Raw genomic sequence first — 24,087 nt, 5'->3', positions numbered from 1 at the left:
CTTAAGTAACCAGGCTTCAAAAGGACATTTTGCATCAGTGCTCATTTTGATATTGGCATGCGCCTGTTATGGTTGTGTGTCATACTGCAGTGTAGCCTCACATGCCTGAGCCATGGAGTGACAGTGATAAAGATGAGCATTTGTTGACACAGACTCATTTGAAAGTAATCGTTATCGACCTGTCACAAACCTGATTGATTATTGCCATAATGAGATTTTAAGTTTGTCTGCATTTGTTGGCTCATCTGATCAATTGCTGTACATTGTGTAGCTGACAATAAAAGCAGAACATCAAATTGATGACACAATCAGAGAGCCCACTACTTTTCGATCGGGGTAACGAAGCATTGGGAGGCTTGGCATGACATATTTGATTTATTTCCCTCACGTAGATGTTCTGATGACACCAGCTATCCCTCTCTCAGTTGTGCTTTTCCTCTCCCAAAGCATAATGAGATTCGGAGCTAAATGGTAGTGCTTCTTCATACAGCAGTCACTGTGGGGTTTGATATCTGGGTCTCTTGCAATGCTTAATTGTCTCCTGGGTAGTGGGTCTCTCCCTTGCAAAATGATAAATTGAAGTGAGGCTTGTGTGGTCCTCACCCTCAGCATCCCAGTCTCTGGGGTAGGGGCTGAGAGCAAGGAGAGGTCTGCTTCTCTCACTGGAAGCCCTCCTTCATATCTCTGCTCGTATCCCGAGAGGATCCCAAAGGGTTCGAGAACATGCATCCCCCTGAGCACCAGGCGGGCCGCCAAGGAGTTGCCTCAGCTATCTGGGCCCTGTGTTTGCCTTTCTATCGAGACACCGTGTTATTTTAGACTAGAGACAGTGCTCACAGCCAAGGTAAGTATTGCCATTGTCTGTTTGGCCAAGAATTTTCTTTTCCCAGCTGACTTGCTTTTTTGGGGAGTGGGTGAGGGGTGGGGGTGGGGGGGTTATTTAGCAATGTGATTGAAGGGGAAAAGTATAGTCACTGGCACTGATTACTGGCTCCATTAAGGTGAATGGATGGCCCTGGCTTTGACTCACATATAAAGAACACTGTGGTTGGTTAGAGGGTTTAAGGCTGGAGTAAGCATTGATAAATTAGACCAATTAATGAACAATAATACCACAAAAGGTCCTGTCTTGTCTTGTAGAGCCCAAAAACGATCTCTTCCTGTTCTACGGTAAGGGTCGCCCGGGGGTCATCCAAGGCCTAGATATGAATATCAAATCCAGCGACGAACACATGCTTCCAATAGAAGACCTGGTGAACCCTCGAGCCATCGACTACTATGCAGAACTGGGAGACATCTACTTTGCTGATACAACCAGTTTCCTCATTGGGCGACAAAAAATAGATGGAACCAACCGACAGACCATACTGAAAGATGGTAGGTCTAAGTGCATGCTTTTATTGTATTGCAGTCTTTCCCAAGAATACATTAAATCTTTTATATTAGCAATTTTCTGACCATAATGAACAGTTAAAGCATTTTCACTACCTCCTAATGTTTCTTAAATGTGCTTTAATAGTTTATGAAAAGATTCCCCTGTAAACAGTTTTCAATGCCTTATTAGAATTCAGTCTTTCAGCAGGAATAAAGAACTTCAGATTTTAAAAATTGTCAATGTTATTAAGTAGCAACTCAATTTTTAGCAATGCCATTATAGTCTGAGTAATTAAAGGTAAAAACCAGCAAATACTAACATTACACTTTGAAACTCATTTATTTTATGTAAATCTCGTAATGTACATTTATAATAGTGCTTGCGATGATAATGTTACAAAATAGTCACAGCAGTGTGTTTTCTTTGTTCATTAATTTGAATCATATATATGGTGATTACAGAATTGGACAATGTAGAAGGAATCTCAGTGGACTGGATTGGGAATAACTTGTATTGGACCAACGATGGCTACAGGAAGACAATCAGTGTTGCCAGACTCGAGAGAGCCTCACAGACCCGGAAGACTCTGTTGGAAGGGAATATGTCACACCCTCGAGCCATTGTGGTTGATCCCCTTAACAGGTAAGGAAAAATGGTTGACTGTACTGCATGAGCAGTGAAAAAAAAAAAAAAAAAAGAACTACTCCCATTAACCAGTAGCTATTTTAAGCAAAGGTACAAGGGGTGAGTGTATACAAGATCGGATGGCTATGAGGCTAAAGTAAACCAAAGTAATGTTGTTGTTTTTTTCCACTACGTAGAATGGCAATGTCAGCTTTCACACACTGTTACTGTGCCACTTGCACCTCCGCTTGGGTGCGAGTTCTCAAAGTAAAAACACTGGCTGCTTCTCTATATAATCACACTGAAGCTCAACAGTTTGTTGCTTAGGAGATCAAACACTGTCAGGTCCTCCTTGCAGTTACATCCCTGTGAAATTTAAATCATTCATGAAAGTACACAAGCTGCATTTCTATGTTTCGTCCTACGTACTACGTGCATGTGATCTCACAGTAGGCAGAAGTCACTACTGATACCCCCTCAAATGGCAGGAAGCTTTTGCCAGCTGGCAACATTACCAATCTTTTTGAATAATGTGAAAACTCAAAAAATACTTTGAAAAAGCTGTTATATGTCTGACTGTACAAATAAATTCAACAAGATATCAGAGCTATCTCTTGATATCTCTGCCAAAAAGTAAAGAAAAGAGAAGAGAAAACATTTGAATCCAGGCAGCGAATAATGGATCTGCAGTTGAGTATTTTTGATTGCCAAATCTTCAAAGAATTGACCAGATAAGCTCTTTGTAGGTCAAACCAACATTCAAGTTTTCCTAGTGGTGTAGTATATGACAACAATGTACACAATGTGGGATCATATGTCCTTACATCAGAAACAACTGCAAATATCAATGCTGCTGCAGGTGAACGTGTCTTTGTGTTTTAATGAATTATGTCTAAAAATGTCGACATATGGTGCAACCAAAATATCCACCGACCCAATGTCAAGGTTTTTGTGAGGCCGTTTTTTTGGAGGGGTATTTACATATTTGTTTTGAAATAACATTGAAAAAAGATAAATATTTGGAACATAAGGGAATGTAATTTTCATATTTCAATAGAATGCTTATGCTTGTAATTAAATACTTAATTTTAATTCCCACAACTTTAAAAATGATGGCTGAATATTATCGTCGGCATGTCTGTCTACACGTCCACAAGTCCACTACTCTTTCTGCCCTGTGTCTGGACACGCAAACTCTATATTCTTCCATAACCAGCCCTTCACAGATTTACAAAGTACTTAATATGTGGTTTGTCCAAAACATTACTTTAGATTTTTTGATTTTTATCACATTCTGATGCATTCATTGTACAATTTTAAGGGATGTTTCGGGGAAATATACAGATTTATCATTTGCCTATTTAAATTTAAATCTGATACTATCCAGATATAATCATTTCTAACACTAGGCTATTATCTTCCATTAATCCTATTATATGCATAATTTAACCTAATTAATACTGCTTTTACTGACCTACAATGTGAATTGCGTTCAAATTCATACATTTTTGGGCATATCCTGCATCCCTTAAGAAAATCAACAATGATATCTTGAGAAGTATTTTGGTTTTTGATTCTGCATCTGTGTACTCTTGGTGATTTGTGCCCTTTGCATGACTATGCGAGGATCCTCATCCACAGAGCTGACACTTAGAAGTAATGATGCAAAACTCAAATTTATTGAATTTCTTAAGGATCTTAAGGATTAACACTTTAAGGCTTAAATCGTATTAACACACACCAAATCCATAGCAGCTACAGATTATTTTTCAAGCCTCAGAGGGTTGTTCCAAACATTTTGCCAGACACAGCTGTTTTACTGCTTCACCATATCAGAACTTTTTTTTTAAATTGGTTTACATTTTCTTCCTTTTCTCTTATATATACACCATTTATAGTTTTTTCTTTAGATATTTATTAATCCGTTATGGGGGATATTCTTTTACTGCATTTGGCTTATCCCTGAGGAGAAATATGCTATCATTATGGTTCATAGGGAGCATATGTTGCTATATTCCTAATATACATATCCTAAATTATAAATGTGACTACTGTTTGCCTCTTTCTCTACTTTTGTTTCATTTTCTTTATTCTAATGATCATATCAAAAGTGATGTTTGCCTCATGTGAACAACAAACCAAAATAAAAGGAAAAAGTTGTGATAGTTATAGTGATAGTTCTTTAATCCATATCAGCTCTACTGGACGGAGCTATTTATGTAATAGAAAGGTTTCTGTCTAACTGTTTGCCTAAATGTGCTCTAGGTACCCTATTTCCTGCTGTTTGCCACCTCTAGTCGGTGATGACATGATAAGGACAACTCATGTCAACTTTGCGGTGTCACACCTGTCTATCTTTGTTGGAACCTCATGCATGTTTTTGAGTGTGTTTGGGTATAACAGTTATACTCACTGGCATAAACTTTTTACCGGCAATCCATGGAATTTAAAGCAGCATTTCTGTTTGCTTTGGCTTTTACATTTTCTCCCATTGCTATTTTTCAAGTTTATACTTTTTATAAGACATATTTTAAAATAGCTAGATGTATGCACCCCCCATGGATAAAATATTTCAATGAAAAGATGACTTCAAGTAATTGTTTTTCATTCATCAAATGGGGATATGTAATCTTGTCATGTGCAGCCACTTATCTACACTGTGGGTCACAGGTCTGCTGGGGCCTATCTCCGCTGGCTATGGGGAATGGCATGGTACAAAATAGAATTAAAGAAAATGACCAATAATCATTTATCACATTGTGTGTTTGGTTTGTGTGTGTGTGTGTGTGTGTGTGTGTGTGTGTGTGTGTGTGTGTGTGTGTGTGTGTGTGTGTGTGTGTGTGTGTGTGTGTGTGTGTTTGTGTAAATGTACAGAATTTGTAAAAGATGCATGGGGTTGTAAAGATTACTTTAAGACAGAAGGAGTCTTCATTCACCTCCATATCCCATTCTCTTTCATCTTCTCTTAGCTAGACCTTTATCATTGATGAGAAACAGCAGGCCACATGGCTCAGTCAGCAACACTCAAACAGAGCAAATCCCCTGAGCATGGTTACTAGAGAACAGATCACATCAAATTGTTGACCCAATCACGTTTCAAATACCACAGGCCCACTGAGAGTTGCAGTCACGGCACGCAGAAGATACTCTAAAAATGTATTTCTTTTTTTTTTTTTCCTGCGGAATATGAGACGTCTGGCTTTGCCTTGATGTGCAGTCAAGCAGCACTTTAACTTGATAAGCCTGAATAATTTCTTAGGCTACGATGCACTGTCTTTTGATTGCCAGAAATGTTTGATTATTTGGATTTTCATATGGGAAATCTTGATTCCAGTCTATTTCCATTTCAGTCAGCAAGGATCTTGTCACGGTGTTTAAAACCACCCTTCTGAACCAGTGGTTATATGGTTGTATTTGGCAGTGCAGGTTTTTCTCTGTGTGAATCAAAGCAGCATGTGAAACACAATCATACCTTCCCAGGGGTTTACAAAACAGAGCCCGCAAGACGTATTTTACTGTTATATGGAAAAATACTTTCTTTGAGATAAACTAACAGAAATGTGTCTTGTACTGATTGATAAGAAATCAAAGCATTTGGAGGTTGGTGAAGATGGCAGAAATCATAACTATGTGGTATCATTGCAAAGAAGTGAGGGCACAGATGGATGAGGGGCAGGCAGCTGAGATGACCTTCCCTGAGTGCGGAACACGATCTATTGCTATGCTTGACTTACAGATGCTGCTTCATTATGTTGCTTTATTGCTAATGTGTGTATGCACATATGTTACAGCTGGATGTACTGGACAGACTGGGAAGAGGATGAGGTCAATGACAGCATCGGTCGCATTGAAAAAGCCTGGATGGATGGATCCAACCGCAGCATTTTTGTGACCTCCAACATGTTGTGGCCAAATGGTCTTACCCTGGATCACAGCACCAGCACCATGTACTGGTGTGATGCCTACTATGATCACATTGAGAAGATTCACCTGAATGGGACTGGACGGATGGTGAGTTTCATTATGTCACACAGGGTGGTTACATTAATACCAATAAAATGTTCTCTATAAATTAAATTGGTTTATAATGTCAACTAGTATTAGTTACAGAGTCTAGCAATGTTCACCAAGCACAAGATACTCAAATAATCAATAAGAAAGACATCCAATAAAGATTTTTATTTTTTTTCTTTATTTTTTTGCAGATATACATTTTATGTATATTTTATAGTTTGCAAAAGTCATCAAACATGATTGCCTCATGTTTTACTGTCTCTACCTCTGCTGCTTCTGCATCTTCACAACACATTGCTGCCCTCTTAATTCAATTTTAAATTTGAATTTAACTTTTCAGATTCAGATCAATAACTCATGACAATTGAATAATCAAAAAAACCAAACAATTTTTATCTGCAAAGCAGTGACATTAATAAAAACTGTTACCTCGCCACGACAACTGTCAACAAGACAGCCCTTCCTCACCTCCTGCTCCTGCCTCCTACATTTACACTAGCATATTAAGATAATGAATTATTTGTCAATGCTATTTAATCAATGCCAAGATCCCAGCAAGCCTTATTATACACAGACAATGTTGCGTGAATAAATTGGTGCAAAAAAACTGAATCACATTCATCATATCCAGGGATCAAATAATTTTTAAATCTATATTCAAGCAGATAGAATTCCAATGCGAGTTATTTTCATATTGTAATTAATGTTGATAATAATAATAGTTTTTGTGCTGATGGTTTTCCTGTTAGTCATAATCTTTTCATTACAGTGCATGTTTGCTTCTCATTGCAGGTGGTGTACAACGGAAAAGAGCTGAACCATCCATTCGGAATATCTCATTATCGTAATTTTATATTTTGGACCGAGTACATGAACGCTTCGGTCTTCCAGCTGGACTTGTCCACAGGAGATGTCACTTTGCTGCGGAGCGAGAGACCACCACTATTTGGCTTGCGTGTCTACGATGCACAGAGTCAGCAAGGTTGGCCGCTTTTCCTTAATCTCCTCATCAAGTGCCACTGAACCGTAGCTTCCTCAACAAAGTGGCTGTTGTGCTGAAAATGGAACCTCTCTGTACTGCATGTCCAAGAACTTCAATCCCCTAAATAGAATTCCTTAATAGACAGCACTTAATATAACATGTACTCCAGAGATATGGATATGTGTTCCTATGTCAAATTCCATGGTGTAAACCGGTGGATTGATAAACATTGACAGCGACTTAAGAAGTGCCCCAGGCTCTGTTCTATGAAGTTAAATAAGGTACCCAAGCTTTGGAGAGGTTTACTCAAGTATGTAACAAATGATGATGGATCCATGCTGTTAGAAAGATGAAAAGAGCACATACCAGGGCTGACATTGGAAAATTGCACCGGCGTTTGGAGCAGGTGTTCTGTTTTTGCTATCCGATAGTGAAATATATGTCATACCTCTCAAGGCCAATCAGGAAAAATTGATGCCCAATGTTTTTATGCTAAATTCAGAGAAATGGGTAAGAAACTGGAAAAGGTCTCACAACTTGGCAATATTAAAATAATCGGGAATAAGCGGGAAACATGAGATTAATTATTTTTTTTAAGTTATTTGCATTTATTATCCTTATTTTTATACTACACTGACTTACCTTGAAATGTTTTCATCCAGCGGCAGGTCACACTTTAGATCTTACCTTATTTCTTCTATTTTTATTTATTTTTGTAGTGTATGCTTAGATTCTAGACAAGATTTTTTCTTTCTGAAGACAATGATTTTCACAAGACATCAAAGCCACTTGTGTGGAAAAAAAAAAAAAAAGTGTTTCCAAGTGCATGGCACAGATGAATAGTTGACTGCATGCACAGCTTTGTTCACACCACACAATGAATTTTTGCTGGACATTTCTCCATTGTTCATGTCACTGAGTAGATTAATTGGTTTTCCAGTCCTTTGAGTAATACCGATTGGCTCTCACAAAACCAAAAGCTTTATCTCATTGGTTCAGACAGTGTCTTTTGGACTCTGTGTTAAATGAAAGTGACAAAGGTGTCTTAAGCCTTAACGTTGTATGTGACAGTATTTTTTTTTTCCTTTGGTGAATGTCAGCTTTGGTCCAGAAAGACAAATTATTCCATATAGGATAGAAAATATTAAATGTCTCTCACCCACACTGTTCCCAATAATTCAGTTTGACGTGTTGTTATAGATCACCTGGCAAGTCACTGCAAGACAGCAGATGAGTTTTGAATGACTGAGATGATTTATTTTGCAGGTGTTATTGTGACCCCTGAACCTCTGCAGTTCACTGTTACAAAAGACAAAATAACAACAGCAAACCCATTTAACTTATTGAGAAATTTGGAAAATGTATCTTTAAATGAGAGAGACACCTTATTTGTGATCTATTTCTCCAGGTGACAACGCATGCAGTGTGAATTATGGAGGCTGCGATACCCTCTGCCTTGCCATCCCAGGAGGCAGAGTGTGTGCCTGCGCTGACAACCAGGTTCTGGAGAAGAACAATGTCACCTGTACAGGTAGGAGGACATAATGAATCAGACAGAGAAAGGCGGGAGATCGTTCTCTCCCGGTATGCTATAATCCCAGATTCATCCTATGGGACAAAATTCAAATAATAACCTTATCTACTTGCATGCAAATTGGCTAAAAACAAATAAATACAGGTGGAAAATTATCCCAGTGGGTTTCCACAAACATAAGCCAAATCCCAACAGTTACAAGTAGGGTCATGAAACACTATTAACATGTTTTAGTGCTATTATTGCTATGCTAATAATGTCCCCCTAAACAAATACTAAATAAGAACCCCCTTGTTGATTCTGTCTCATCGCTCTTTCTCACAGAATCCTCGAGTGCTGGTTCAGATACACACAAATGTAAAAGCGATGAATTCCAGTGCCACAACCATCGCTGCGTACGGGCCTTGTGGAAATGTGATGGAGATGATGACTGTCTGGACGGAAGTGATGAGGAGAGCCACAGCTGCTGTAAGGACCCCTAAAATAAGAAACAGCAAGCAAATGCACAAAAACACCCATACTACATACATACCAGTATGTAACAAATAAGATAATAACACTACATACCAGCCCTCCACCTTCTGAAGCAATTTTGCTTCGATAGATAGATAGATAGATAGATAGATAGATAGATAGATAGATAGATAGATAGATAGATAGATAGATAGATAGATAGATAGATAGATAGATAGATAGATAGATAGATGGGCATGGACGATTTCTAAGGGGCTGACTTATATAATAATGTGCATCTTTTTTTCTTATTACTAAATAGTAACATACAGCATTGTGAAATTTGCTGCACTTGGGCAACAACTCCAATTCTGAGCCAGTGCTTTGGTCAAGGGCACTGACAGGGGAATTGACCTATTGCACATGCTCTTAATGGCGGGTGATACATTTTCCGAGTCATTATGTAAAAGTGGGTTTACAAAACAAAAATCAAGGCATTAAAAGTATCTAAAAAATATACTTGAGATCACTACTAAAATATTATGGAGACTCCATTAACCTCAGTAAATGGACAAACCACCAAGGAGATAAACACCGGAAAGATAAAACAATATTCCCTTCCTTGGTTCCTTATGTGGTGTCCTGGTTAAATTCGGTTTGATTTGTTTAAGTTGGGGACTCAGATACCCCACAAAGAAGCTTCTGACTCATACAACTGAGAATAAATACACAAGGATATAATACATTTTGAATACTGAGAAAACTTCAAACGCCTTCATTTGAAGGATGGAAGATGCGATGTTGAATTATTTTTAACGTTCTATTTAAATGCTGCAAGCTCATTGGTTGACTTTATTTCACCATTTGAACTCCTTTCAGACAACCACAGCTGTCCTGCTGATCAGTTCAAATGTAGCAACAATCGTTGTATTCCCAAACGATGGCTTTGTGATGGAACGAATGACTGTGGTAACAATGAGGATGAGGCCAATACTACGTGTGCAGGTATGTGTTGTAGAACAGTTCATTCCTGGTTTGGACTAGAACTGGCTTAGTTCCAAGTTTTTGCACACTAATTTATTTTTAGTCAATTTACACATATTTACCTCAAAATGAACATGACATATTCTATCTATGACTGTAATTTTTTTTTTTTAAACGGTGCTATCAGAATAACATATTGCAGGGTCTTGTAGGGTTTTTCTAATGGATTTGTTAATGTTAATAAAGTTTACGTGAGAACATAAGATCGATCAGCTCTACCTTTGATAGAATACAACAGACAGTAACAGTGATGCATTTTTCTCAATATACTGTAGGTGCTCTTAAGTGTTAGACTCTGAGAGTCTTCATCATTTTTTCTTGCAGCTTTCCAGTAGTTTTACAAAATCACTCTCATTGAATGAGAAAAATTATCAAAGAATGGCAGCACCTACAGATTGTATAGCACCCCCATGTCGCTCTGGAGCTTTTATCTTCAGAGGATCTATCAGTGACCATTAGTAAGAGGATGATGAATCTTCACTCATCATCACTTTGACATGCATATACCGCATTACTTCAGTGCTGTCCACGTGAGCTCACCCTGGCCTTGAAGCATGTAAATGACAGCTTGTCAAGCAACCCTGCATCTCCCTTGGCCTTTCAAAGTGTCCGTGCTATCCTCCGTGATGGAGTGAGGGAAAGTTTGTAGTGGACGGACATTGACATCCCAGTGATGAAGTGATCATTAGAGCTGTTTTCCATGTCCCGCACTGAGTTATGGATGTGTGATTGGATTAAGTGGCTTCTTTCTTCTTCCTCAGCCCAGCCCTGTCAAGTCGACCAGCTCTCCTGCAGAAACGGACGATGTATACCTCAAGCCTGGAGCTGCGACCGGGAAGATGACTGTGGGGATTTGTCTGATGAAATATCGTGCAGTGAGTGTCTTATGGTCATTTACAACTGATTCTTTCATTCACTCTGCATGGATTGACTGCTTCTGTTCGTTGTATTGGTTTGTTTGGTTAGGATGCAAATTACTCACACTGAGTTTGTGAATTGAATACTAAAAAGGACATTAAGGCAATCTCTATTTTGACTCCTATTAGTTAGTCATTTTATATGTAAGGCTAAACTGATCTTTTAACTGTCTTATTTACTGTCATTTTACAGTATTGACTCTACATTTTTTACCATCAAACATTTCAAAACGTACTTTCCATGGTTTTCTCTTGTATTCCTCTATACATGACTATAATATATATTTTCCCACCTGCAGCAATTGGTAACTTTAGGTTTCACCAAAGAAGGGCAGGCAGATGCAGGTCAACTTGTGTACTTAGATTGGATAATTTGTGGCAATTTGATAAATTCATATCTTGGTTTATCACCATTTTACTCAAAGGTCAAAGCCAAAATATGAAATTACTGACTCTGCTGATAAAAAAACAACAAAAAAAACAAAAAAACAAAGTCATATACTTTTATTCTCTTGTTTAAATAAATGTTGTACAGTAGTTGAATCTGGTGGCAGGAGGTTGGTTATTGGAGTATCACTGGCTCCTATTGTAACCAGCTAATCAGAATTTTCACTTAAATAAAAAACACTTGTTATTTTTTGAAATTAACATATTTTGACATTATTCAAGGACCATTGGTTGGACTGATATCTATTATATATGTTGTCCATAAAACTGTTAATGTATTCATTAAAATCAGTCATGATTCAGAGACTTTAATGCCTCTATAAGGTGAATGAATGAATGGATGAATGCATCTAAGTTCATAAAAATGTTGTAATACTACCTACACTTGTACAAAAATACTGGAAGCTACTTGTTCTTTTATCATCATGGATATATTTTTTCTTTCATATGGATTACATAATTCTATTGAGAGTCTTAGGAGTGATTGATGCTGTATTCTTTGGACTGAGAGCTGTACATGCCCTCACTGATGGCATGGGATGGCATTGGAGTGCTGCTGAGGAAACTGCATTCTTTTGTACTGCTTTTAAATCCTGTCTCAGTGGTATTTTACCATCTGTTCTGAGTAAAAGTCCTAACTGTGTTACGGATTAAATTCAGAAAACATGGGGGAAAAAAAGAAAATGTTGCGCCATGTCCACCTGAGATTTTTGAAGATGTACTTAACTTTTTTATGCAAGGGAAAAACTGTTTAAGACTGTAAACTACATTTTCAGCAGCTAATTTAAAATTATTGACGTATCAATTGAAAGAAAAAATGCGAGATTCTCCTTAAATCACTATTTGTATTAAATCATTGTTTTACAGTGACTTATGTTTGCCAAATTCTATGCAGTACTGTATCGCATCAGCCTTCCTTTGTGTGTCCTAAGCTGCTTTAATACATAGTCATAAACAGCCAGAGTGTAAGCAGTAATTAAAGTTCATGCTCGGCTTCATTCAATCATAATCAAGCTGTGCAGCAAAACATATTCTCTCTCTTACTGTTGTCTGAGCTTCCTCAGGCATTACTTCTCTGTAGGCAATACGCAGCTCTGGCAGCTCACTTAGCTTCAGTGGAGCTGTTGTGGGTTTTAGAACACCTGAAGCTCAGTAGTGGTCGCCTTAGAGATTGATGCTAATTTCGATTTTGTTTGTCAGTAGTTTAGTAGTTGTCACACACTGTCTCATCTCTGGCTGTCTGTGTTCACTTGAAACTGCCATTATTTATGGATGGCAGTGTTCCGTTTTTTTGCCAGGCTTACTGTTTACTTGAACCTTCCATTATTTATGGATGTTCATGTTTCATTTTTAATGAATGTTAAATTCCAACCAGACATGTGCTGTCAGTGAGACCTAACAAATTTGCGGGAAATATGGAAGACACTTGTCTGATAAAGATACAATATGTCTCCTCGACAGCGCCCAAGGTATTCCAGGCAGCAGCAGCGGATACCGACAAATCAATTCAAATGTCGACTTACGTTTCATACCGCAGTCAATAAAGCTTCAGGCGTCCAGGAAAGATATTGAAAAGCACTGTATATACAGTATCTCAGAATCAGAAACAAGAATTGTGTCTGATGAGAATACACATCTTGATCTTGACAATGTCATCAGCCCAGAAACTCCAGTCAAATCCGTGTTACTGTTCTTTCTATCGATGCTATAATGTGACCCATTTTGATTCAAGAAGTCTCCATGAATACTGTGATGGATGTCAGATTAATCAGTGGATGTAAACGATTTATTTGCTTTCACAAGCTTGCATCATGAAGTTAATTCATATCCACAGTGTATATACAGTTCTGTTTATAGTACAATGTTTTATATGTGTATAATATCTCAGGTGGATCAAATTGGGCCGTATCAGCAAAAACTCAAACTGCCACAGTATGCAGGGGATTGTAATTTTATGGTGAAAATAAAACCAGTCTTCTGTGAAAAGGTTTTAACTGCAGTGTGCTAAAGAGTTTGTCAATACGTGAGGACTGTGATATCTTTAACCAAACCATTTAGTTAATTGCGATATTTACATTAAACCATTACTTTAATCTTTCCTTATCAGCTACCAGTCCAACATGATTTGACTGTTGGGTTTGCGCTTTTCATACAAATAGGATGATTGTGTTTTTTTGTTGTTTTTTTTAGTCAAGGCGAGTGATTGGAGGCATTGATCAAGGATGGACAATTGAGAAAAGTTCTTGAGAAATCATGGAAATGTACTCATGTCAAGTTGAAAGGACTCATCAAAAAACGGACACATTATTCTGGTCCATGCTGGAATATTATGGGAATTGCCATGAAATTCTCAGATGTGCATGTCCCAATAGGTCGGCCTGTATATATTCTTAAGAAATAGAACAATTGCTGTTGTAATTCAGGTTCAACAAATTCTTCCATCATTTACAATGATAATGTGATCATGTTATATGAAATAATATGATTATAAAACCTAAAGAATGTTGACATTGATTTTTCTTTACATTATTCATAAGTTACATGGAAATTCATAATTTCTTTAGTATCCATTAACCTCTGCCCTCTTTGTATTTGATATGTACCTGTAAAACAAACTTTTCAGCCTTCCCCACCTGTGAGCCCCTCACTCAGTTCAGCTGCTCCAATGGACGATGTGTCAGCTCCCAGTGGCGTTGTGATTCCGGTGAGGACATGAAACTTTTGATAAGAACATGTAAAAAAATAAATACATTATATATATATATATATTCATAACTGAAAATATTCGTACAACATGATATTTTTTCCTGTGTCCATGAGGCCACATCTTTCATGATTGTGTATCCATGTGCATAGACGATGACTGTGGCGACGGCAGTGATGAAGTGGGCTGCATCCGGTTCTGCTCCAATGGCCAGTTCCAGTGCACCAGTGGTCGCTGCATCCCGGACCACTGGGCTTGTGATGGAGACAATGACTGTGGCGACTACAGTGATGAGAACACGACCTGCAGAGGTGGATCAGCATGTAAGAATTACTTTTAAAGATAAGAGGCACATTACCACAACCCTTCAAGAATAAGATGACTCTTCTTATTTGTCATGTTTTTCCATCAAATTTCAGTTGCATTAAGCCAATGTTATTATAATTACTCTTCAATATATTATCTCACTACAGTACAGTACAATGAATTAGTGTTTTTGTTCTAATTTTCTTGAGTGATGTGCGTCATGGCAGTGTTGTCTGCTCCCACTTTTCTATGAATGTCGCTGCTTCTGTCTAAATTTTACGTGATAATAACTTTATTTGCTACTCAGATCATTGTTTAAATTTAGACATTCTAATCGTAACAATTAATCAGCAATTCAACAATTAATCAGCTTGAGTTCAGTAACTTAGTTTTCACACTCACGTGTGACTAATTTTATCTCTCGTCTCTGCTTGGCAAAATGCTATCATCGGGAGTTGAATCATTTAATCTAATTACCACCGAAGCCTCATGCAAGCTCTTAGGAACTCACAGCTCGCCTGCTTGTCACTAGAATGTGTAGACTATTCATCAAATTGTTTCCTGATGGGAACTGCATGCTTCTCCACTCCCCCGTGTCTGCATCTGCTTTTACCCCAGGGGATTGAATCAGTCTTAGCTTTGCTTTAGCTCTTGAAGAAATGCTTCTGAGTTGACTTTTTAAGATTCAAGCAAATGTTTAATCAGTTCCATGTCATTATTACTTAGTGTAATGGCATGACATAAATAATTATGTACATCTGGTGAAGATATAATCATTTATCACAATAATCTTCATCAACGTTTGTTGTTTTGTGGTTCTCCAAGCAGTTGTAAGATTTGAGCTTCCAAAATGTAATTAAAATGTATGATTATCAAATGTGACTTATTTCATACTGAAATGTAGGTTATGCATTCATTGTGAGCATTGTTGCCAGTGATTCCAAGACCTGCAGTGTGAGACTCACGACATTACGATTAAATGGCATCAGCCTCTTATTGAGCCCTGCTGGAGAAAGATACAGTGATCAGAGTTGTAAAATGGAAACATATGAGAGATATAAACTTGCTGGAAGTGAAATAGCATCCCTCTTTAGAACTAACTGACCTGTTATCGCTGCCAAGTGCGCTGCTTGCAACGATAAATATTTGTAACCAGTAAAAAAATGTTCCATAAAATTATAGTCCAGTGCTAGTGCATCTTTGCCAATGACCACGTGCTAAAGATCAGCGAAAGTCATTGGTGAATGACTTTTGTTCCAGTATTGCCGTCTGTGATTGAGTGCAGCGGAGAGGAATTCCACTGTGTCACAGATGGGACCTGCATACCAGAGCGCTGGAGATGCGATGGAGATAAGGACTGCGAAGACGGCAGCGATGAGAAAGACTGTGAGGGCACCAAAAGGATGTGCGACCCCAAGGCCAAATTCACCTGCAAAGATACAGGTAGAGAATGCAACACAGCGCTAAGCGACAAACTGAGGTCGGAGAAAAACACAAATTGTTATTCAAAAAAGTTTCAAAGGACAGTGTTTTGTTCCTTACTATCATTGTATTTGATACAAACAGTAGCCATCGATTGATGAATATTTATCATATTATGTGGCTCTGGACTGTCTCAGAGTTATAAGTTTACATTCCCATTCCATTTATTTTACTAATAATTGGGCAACTGACACTGAAGTTTTTGGGTGGGCTGTAACATCACATCCTGAGACATGAAAATAAATTCTGCCTGCATTTGAAATCAGTAAATAAGTCTTGCATCACTTGCCTGTGAGTTCTCTCACTACGGCAGCCAGGGTGAATAACTTCAGCATCAAGAATAGAAACATGAGGCAAGACAGAAATAGAGAGCCAGACCAAATCGGTTGACATCGTATATGGAATTATGGAATTCTATGCCAACAAACACATTTTTGTAATCTCTTGTGTTTGGGTCGCATCACGAAAAAATAGCCAATTGTGAAGTCAACATCAAAACAAGCACTGGTCTTTTGTGTAGACATTGCCTAAAGTCTTTACTTTCAAGACAAGATAAAAGAATGTCTCATATTAGAAAGAAAGGATTGCTTGGATTTCTCAGTACTTATCCTTAACGCTGAGAATTGTAATGAAGAGTGTCTTTCCAACCTACTCAGGATGAGATAATGTTCACTCTTAGAACGCATTTTTACAGGAGGGTGAGAAGCATCTCAATTGTTTCACAAAAAATGTGTGTGTTAGCTTCAAATGAAGTTGTGAATGGGCTCTCTTGCCTTTCATTGGTAGATCCAGAGGCTTAACCATTCTCCACTTCGGAGTAGTGCAGTTAAGTTTGCATGTACTTACTCAACCAATTAGGAAAATCCATTTAAAAGGCCTGTTTAAACACTTCATGTACACACACCCATCACTCTGAAAGCAGTAGATCAGCTTTCTGTCTGTAGTTCCTGATTATAAGTATTGTTAGGTCTTTATGTGGGCGGCATGGTGGCGCATTGGGTAGCTCTGTCGCCGCACAGCAAGGCGGTTACAGGTTCGAGTCACGCTCTGTGCGGAGTTTGCATGTTCTCCCCGTGTCTGCGTGGGTTCTCTCCGGGTTCCTCCCACCTCCAAAAACATGCGCCTCAGGTTAATTGGCCGTTCCAAATTGCCCGTGAGTGTCAGCGTGCATGGTTGTCTGTCTTTGTGTGGCTCCATGACGCACTGGCGTCACGCCTGGAGTTTCCCCCGCCTCATGCCCTAAAACAGCTGGGATAAGCTCCAGCTTCCCGTGACCTGCTACGGCTGAAGCGGTTCTGAAGATGAATGAATGAATGAAGTCTTTATGCATGGGAAAACTTGTGCACTTCATTGGCACATAAGTTTTTGTTTTTACACGTGCTGCTGCACTGACATACTATCCAATTGAATGTCATTTGACTGGATGTATGGAGAACATACAACTCTTAATACTGATATGTGTTCACATTGCCTTCTCTACAGGCAAGTGTATCACAAAGAGCTGGGTGTGTGATGGGGACATTGATTGTGAGGACCGCTCTGATGAAGAGTCTTGTGAGTCTGCCGTCTGCAAGCCACCCAAGTACCCTTGTGCCAATGACACCTCTGTCTGCCTCACCCCCGACAAGATCTGCAATGGCAAAGTGGACTGTCCCGACCGCTCCGAAGAAGGACCCATCTGTGGTAATGTTTGTCCCGTCACCACAAGTCATACATTTTAAATTAATGTTTGCTTTATTTCATCCAGACATTCTGCATTTAGCCCATTTATAAAATGATGTCGGGTGGCATTTTCAAATGAAGGCCATTGTCAGCAGCATTTTCTGTCCCTGAAAGTAGATGGAGATGATGAAATGTAAATCAAGGTTTTGCTAGTGCGCTGTCTGTTTTCAGACCATATTAATATATTGTTCTTACCTCACTTGAAATGACATCACATTCACAGGCAATGCAACATATTCCCCTGCGTTTGATATACCGTTACTCCATTATGTTTTATATAGCAGATAGATGTTTGTTGTGTTAGAAAACTCAAAATAGCATCAATTTAACCTGTTAACATGGAACCTTTCAGTTGTTGACTAAAACTTAATATGTGGACATGAACACTTATGGTTTAGCTGAAAAGTAGTTTTTAAAGTCGTTGAATTTTATTGCTCACAATAGATTCCAGTTGTCCAGTTATTACCAGCTATATATGAACTCCCAGACCTGCTGAGTGAAACTATCCATACAGGCATTGATTTCATCATATACTGTATATCACATCTGACAGCTGAAGAATGTGGTAGAAAATACAGTTAAAATAGGTTTATACGGATTTTTTTGTGAAAATCCGTAAAATCTGAAATTCAATGTTACCATTGAAAATCAATTGACTGGAACTGCGGTTTACCTCAAAGAACTGTTTATAATGCACTCCAAGCCTACAGGGGGTTAGTGTTTGATACTCAAAAGAAATGTTTTGGCTGAGGGATAACTTGAAAGTGAGGAGACCAACAAAAACTGTCAAAAATAATAACTTCTGGGGATTGTTAGGCATCTTGGATTGTAGAATGCCTCCAATTTGTCTGACTTTCTTTGATTGTCAGTCCATGTGAGGATGGCAACACCACTGTTTGTGACTCTGTTTAAGACCAAATGAAACATGTTTATTTTACAAATTGAACCTGCAGCACATTTGTTTTTATATATTTTTTACTGTATTTGAGAAAAGCTCTATCACTATCATTGCACACATTTTATTTTTAATCAACCTAGAACAGTAAATTCTGTGTCAATTTAGACAGACCAATTTACCGCAGACTAACAGACAACATCGCTTGTGTCCGGATCTCTCAGCATGTTTCATTTCAATTCTTCACTCGTGTTGGCTAACAGTTCCCAGTGGACTCCAGCTATATCACCTCCTTCACATTCAGCAGCTCAAGCCCTGAAAAGGAACTGGTATGTGTTTTCCCAGAGTCCAAAGGGACAGAACATGAGATAATACTTTGGCTTTCTGATGATGGCAAATGTGGAAGTGTTTGTCCAGCAGTCTTCAGAGGGAAGAAAAGGATCTCAAGCGATTAGCCTCAGTCATCTAATCTCTTAAAGTGAGCAGTGTAAACGGGGGTTCATTTTCTAGAACGCCACTAACCAAGCCTCAGGGGGCCCCTACAGGACCTTCGAGTGTCTGTGTTATCATGGCTGGAAAGAGGGCTTCTGCCTCCTCACCGACAATTATGTGTTCAGAGGGACCTTGAGTGTTTGATCTACACCAGCTCAGGCAGACAGGATTTACAGTCACTATTATGTATGAATGTGGACCTACTAATAAATTGAGAGCACATACAAACAAGGAACAAACACACAAGCACCCCACCCCCTGTTCTCGACTGGAAGAGGGTTGATGTCAATGTGAATATGAAACATCAGATCAACATATTATTTTCATCTCACCTAAAAAGACAGACGTGTGCGCAAGAAAAACTTAAGAGATGGAAAGAGCATGCAGTTAAAACACATCTGTCTCATTTTTGAAAAGAAACCAAGCATATATGTTTCTTTTTTTGTTTGTCTTTTGAGGCAGTAGTGGAAATAAGAGTTTTTCACCTGTAGGTGAAACCAGAGAGAACTTGCTGAACTGAGGCGTTCTCATTATACAACACCTGTCATCATTAGAATGTCAACATATTCTAATTCATGAGTTGAGAGTATCTCAGACTATTCTTAAAACCTTTCAGAATTTCCTGAACTCTTGGGAAGAGGTGGGTTTCAGAACCACCACGCACCCTGAATTTAAATATGCTTCCCTCCTCCTCTGTCTCCATAGTTAATGTTTTCTACCTTTCTTCATCACAGATATGTGTCTTGTAGCCAGAGGGGGCTGCAGCCACCAGTGTACCGTAGCACCGGGGAAAGGAGTTGTGTGTTTTTGTCCCCCCGGGCTTCACCTGGACTCCAGCAATAAGACGTGCGAGGTGGTAGACTACTGCACCCGCCACCTGAAGTGCAGCCAGGTGTGTGAGCAGTACAAGACCACAGTGAAGTGCTCTTGTTATCCAGGATGGACGCTCGACCCAGACGGAGACAGCTGCCACAGCGCCGGTAATAAAGGCTAGCTTTCCTAATGTGTTATTGAGGGATATTTTATTGCCATGATAGTGTCATGCTATGTGTCTTTGTCTTCAGTGATTTTAAATCTTATTAAAGGACATACAAATTGATAAAAACTTTTAATCTGAGTTATAAACATTTTTAGAACTATATGCCACTGAGCGTTTGCATTAATATAATATTGCTTTTAAATATTAATTAATAATCCAAAAATTACACATTAGATGAGAATAACTGGAAAGGAAAACCACAAAACTCAATTTTCTACATAGGGAATTTTATTGCCTGTCTCTCTCTGCTTACATTGTGCAGAGATGGACTGAATAATGGTAATAGGTGGTGATTTATGGTCTTGTCAGTTTAAATTCAATCAGTTTCAAATCTGAAGAGGCGTCTGGGCAATGAGTCCCGTCTGTTTATACCTGTGCTGATGCTGAGTGAGGGGATTGTGCTCCCAAACTACCAGAGCTTCATTTTGTTCGTACACTCGGTTGTTCAACTTGACCCTAATCCCACACAAACACAAATGTTTCGCCACTGTAACATCACATTATCAAGTCAAGCATACCACTATTCTCTGACTGAATAATTAACTTCACAAGGTCAGTGTGTTACTGCTTGAAACACAATAGTTCCACACACATGCTGCTGTCTTGTCATATTCAGATTTATGAAACTCGTTTGGGTTACTTGCTTTCGCTCCAAGATTGATGGCACTTACATCTCTAATCTTACATTAACGCAGAAAAAGAAAACACAATCCCCCCACCCGGAAGCCAATCTGACTTATACGGTGTCATCATAAATCAAATTTTGCATATAAACACAAACATTCCAATTTAATCTTGAGAGAATTTGTTATTGGATTCTTTTGTGAAGCCCTCCACACACATCCACTTCTCCTCTCCTTTGTTAGTCCAAGTAATAAAATCTCTCTGGTAGCATTTTAGGCATTTTGGATACAACCCTAAACCATGTAATTGAAGCAAGGACTTGCATGCAGGCTGTTTTCTGTTTTATGGTATTATTTACTAAAAATCCGCAGAAGAGAAAACGGTGCATTTGTTCAAATGTGGGCTCTATGAAGGCAATCAGGCACAGTCAAGAGTCAAATAGATGGAGGAAGAGTTTTTTCCGGTTGCTGTAACAGCAGATGAGTCAGGACAGGAGAGTGCCACTGCTCAGGTTAGTGAAAAAGTAGCCTTGTGTTATACGTAGGTAATCTCAGACTTCGGTTCTCAAACATGTTTGTCATAAAGAGCAATCAATGAAAGTACTAAATTCAAAATAATAGCTTCAGATGTACATAAAGATAGTGGTGAAGTAATTACCAATGTACTGCAGTCTTGTGCAGTTAAAAGGTTATTGTACTGCACTTGCATGTTTACATTACAGCATAAAATGCGATAAATATTATAATATGACATTTTCAGACATTCAGTTAAGATGCAGTTGATTTGCAACATGTGGAGCTTGCATTAATTATATATGAGCATGCCACTTGAAAAAAAAGGTTAGGCTATTTTTCTGCTTTAAGGTACACTACGTCCTTGAAAGCTAGCTGGCAAACCATTTGATAATTGGGTTGATATTAAACATAAAAAGAAAATTAGACATTTCAGGCTTTAAGTGAAGCTTGTACTGGACATTTATGTTCTAAGTTTTGACATAGGTACTTCATAAACATGAGCAGCAAGCGTGCTAACTCTTTTTCTGGCACTTGGTGAAGTTTTTTTATAGAATGAAGGAATTACTAATCCATAGTATATTACTCAAGCAGTCACTTTAAATGTTATTTTCCTCTGAATAGGCTCCACCTTAAACAAAATTCCATTGAAGATGAATCCTGTCAGTGTTGCTTTTTTATTTAATTTTGCTTTGACTTCACAAAAAAAAAAAAAAAAAAATCTTTAAAATACGAACATTTTAATATGTTTTTAATGTGAACAAGATTCAGATCCATGTAGCAATTCTTTCATTTGGGAAGATTTTTATACTGTACTATTTTAGGATGTTTTCTCCCCAAACCATTGTTTTTCACATACATCTTACAAGCTTATATACGTATTGATCAGTGAGAACTTGCAGGTACACTATTGTCAAAGAAGAACCATCACAGTTCATTAACCATCACACAACCTTTTCTCACTCTGTCCCAAACTACATGATCTCACACATTGTACAAATTGTTCAATAGACAATTTAATGGAATCATAACTGCACATGTTGGCATTCTTAAAAAAAATATTATGCCTACTTCCTCTCTCTCTCTCTCTTATGTCAGATCCCTTTGAGGCTTTCATTATTTTCTCTATCCGGCATGAGATAAGACGGATAGACCTTCATAAGCGGGACTATAGCCTTCTGGTGCCGGGGTTGAGGAACACCATTGCGTTGGACTTCCACTTTAATCGGAGCCTTCTTTACTGGACAGACGTGGTGGAGGATAAGATCTACAGAGGAAGGCTCTCCGAGTCTGGAGGTATTCAGACATGTGCCATATATCGAAAATCTGCTGTGACGTATAGGCTAGAGAAAGTTGTGGTTTTTTTTCTTTTGGGGGGGGGGGGTGTTTCCCACTGTATTTACGCATACTGTTCTTTGATGTTGTGAGGTGATATTGTCTCTCCTTGAAAATTCATCTTGGGTTGTACAGGCCACATGATCAGAAGTATTCCACTAGTTTGAGTGCAATATCTTCCCTCCATAAAATTATGAATCAGAGCCTCTCTTTTTGTAGAAGGCAGTACATTCACTGGGTTCTCTTCCCTTTATTTCCCTCAATGGAGCTATAGAAATCACCCCTTAGCTCTAACTATTCCACCTTTTTTTGTGAGACACACATATAATACCCTCAGCATCAGAGAATAATTGGAAATGGCTAGATTGTAAATACAGCTGCAAAACCCTTTTGCCATGCTTAATGGAACCCTCTAGAATGTGATCTTTAAATTTAAGAGCTTTCCTCTGGAATGCTCTGAATTTACTACTCTGCTTTGAAAGTGTTTTCCTGTGTGGGACAAAGAAACATCGACCCCAGTCCTGCATTGTCTTTCAATTTTGTCATTGATGTTGTTGTTTCAGGGGTGACAGGGATTGAGGTGGTCGTGCAGCATGGTTTGGCCACCCCAGAGGGCCTGGCTGTGGACTGGATTACAGGTAAACTGTACTGGATAGACAGCAATTTGGACCAGATTGAAGTGGCCAAACTTAATGGAGATATGCGCACCACGCTGATTGCTGGAGGCATGGAGCATCCACGGGCAATCGCTCTCGACCCAGGGCAGGGGTAGGTCACGCACGAACACACACATTCAGAGCCTGTTTGGAGCCATGCTATCCATTAGATGCTGTGTTTTTTGGACTGAAGTAAAATTGCAACCTTCTTGTGTTTGTCAAATCCACATCATGCTTGATGTATGAAGCCTACTGTGTTAAGGTGCATTACAGCAGCTTATATAGACTTAATCCATAACAGTACCTTGTGCTCCATTCTAGCACCGGAATGGTGAGTCATGAAGCAAATAGCCAATCAGTGATGCTGCTTTATACACTTTTCTCTCCTGTTGCTCTTCTCTGGTTATGTTTTTAGCAACCTTCAAACAGAAAGCCTAAAATATGCTTCATTTTGATTTGTGTCTCATTCCCATTGGGGCCAATTTACGACATCATGGTTGTTTATCTTACTGAGAAACATTGAAAGAGCGTTTGTAGATTGATCTGTTGCTCTAAAATGGCAGCAAAGAAAACTGTAGAGAACATGCAGCATCTATTATGGTGCATTGATTAATTTTTTTTTTTAACAGGGAATGAGATATTTTTAACGAGCTTTTTAAAAAAAATTAAATTTTTTTGTTGGAAAACATCAGAGGTAGAGAGTTTGGCATGATGTTAAGCACTGATGCGTGTATTCCTGCTTTTTGACAATATTACAGTTCAGAAACCTGTCCTCCATTTTTTGAAATTACGGTGTAGTTATTAGGGTGAAGTTATTTCGGGCAGCTTGACACATATGTGTTCCTTGTTATAATTACTCATAAGCTATTTATTTATTGTGACTAATTTTTAACTAAAACAACACATTTCAGAAACACATTTCATCAAATG

General features: G+C 38.5%; 1 protein-coding gene across 1 annotated transcript in view; it reads left to right on the top strand.

Moving 5' to 3' along the window:
* lrp1bb (low density lipoprotein receptor-related protein 1Bb) overlaps nucleotides 1–24,087 on the top strand; it is a 235,286-nt gene that overhangs the window by 119,800 nt on the left and 91,399 nt on the right. Inside the window, exons 11-25 of the mRNA XM_068328763.1 lie at nucleotides 1,141–1,377; nucleotides 1,837–2,017; nucleotides 5,791–6,010; nucleotides 6,806–6,995; nucleotides 8,404–8,526; nucleotides 8,854–8,997; nucleotides 9,862–9,987; nucleotides 10,788–10,901; nucleotides 14,014–14,094; nucleotides 14,247–14,417; nucleotides 15,661–15,843; nucleotides 17,365–17,565; nucleotides 19,726–19,971; nucleotides 22,265–22,462; nucleotides 23,065–23,269. Coding sequence (XP_068184864.1) covers nucleotides 1,141–1,377; nucleotides 1,837–2,017; nucleotides 5,791–6,010; nucleotides 6,806–6,995; nucleotides 8,404–8,526; nucleotides 8,854–8,997; nucleotides 9,862–9,987; nucleotides 10,788–10,901; nucleotides 14,014–14,094; nucleotides 14,247–14,417; nucleotides 15,661–15,843; nucleotides 17,365–17,565; nucleotides 19,726–19,971; nucleotides 22,265–22,462; nucleotides 23,065–23,269 — 2,620 coding nt within the window. The remainder of the gene's footprint in view (nucleotides 1–1,140; nucleotides 1,378–1,836; nucleotides 2,018–5,790; nucleotides 6,011–6,805; nucleotides 6,996–8,403; nucleotides 8,527–8,853; nucleotides 8,998–9,861; nucleotides 9,988–10,787; nucleotides 10,902–14,013; nucleotides 14,095–14,246; nucleotides 14,418–15,660; nucleotides 15,844–17,364; nucleotides 17,566–19,725; nucleotides 19,972–22,264; nucleotides 22,463–23,064; nucleotides 23,270–24,087) is intronic.

The sequence above is a fragment of the Antennarius striatus genome, chromosome 12, assembly GCF_040054535.1.
Source record: "Antennarius striatus isolate MH-2024 chromosome 12, ASM4005453v1, whole genome shotgun sequence".
NCBI classification, from domain to species: domain Eukaryota; kingdom Metazoa; phylum Chordata; class Actinopteri; order Lophiiformes; family Antennariidae; genus Antennarius; species Antennarius striatus.
The sequence above is the reverse complement of the archived record's forward strand: the minus strand, read 5'-3'. Positions and strand labels throughout refer to the sequence as shown.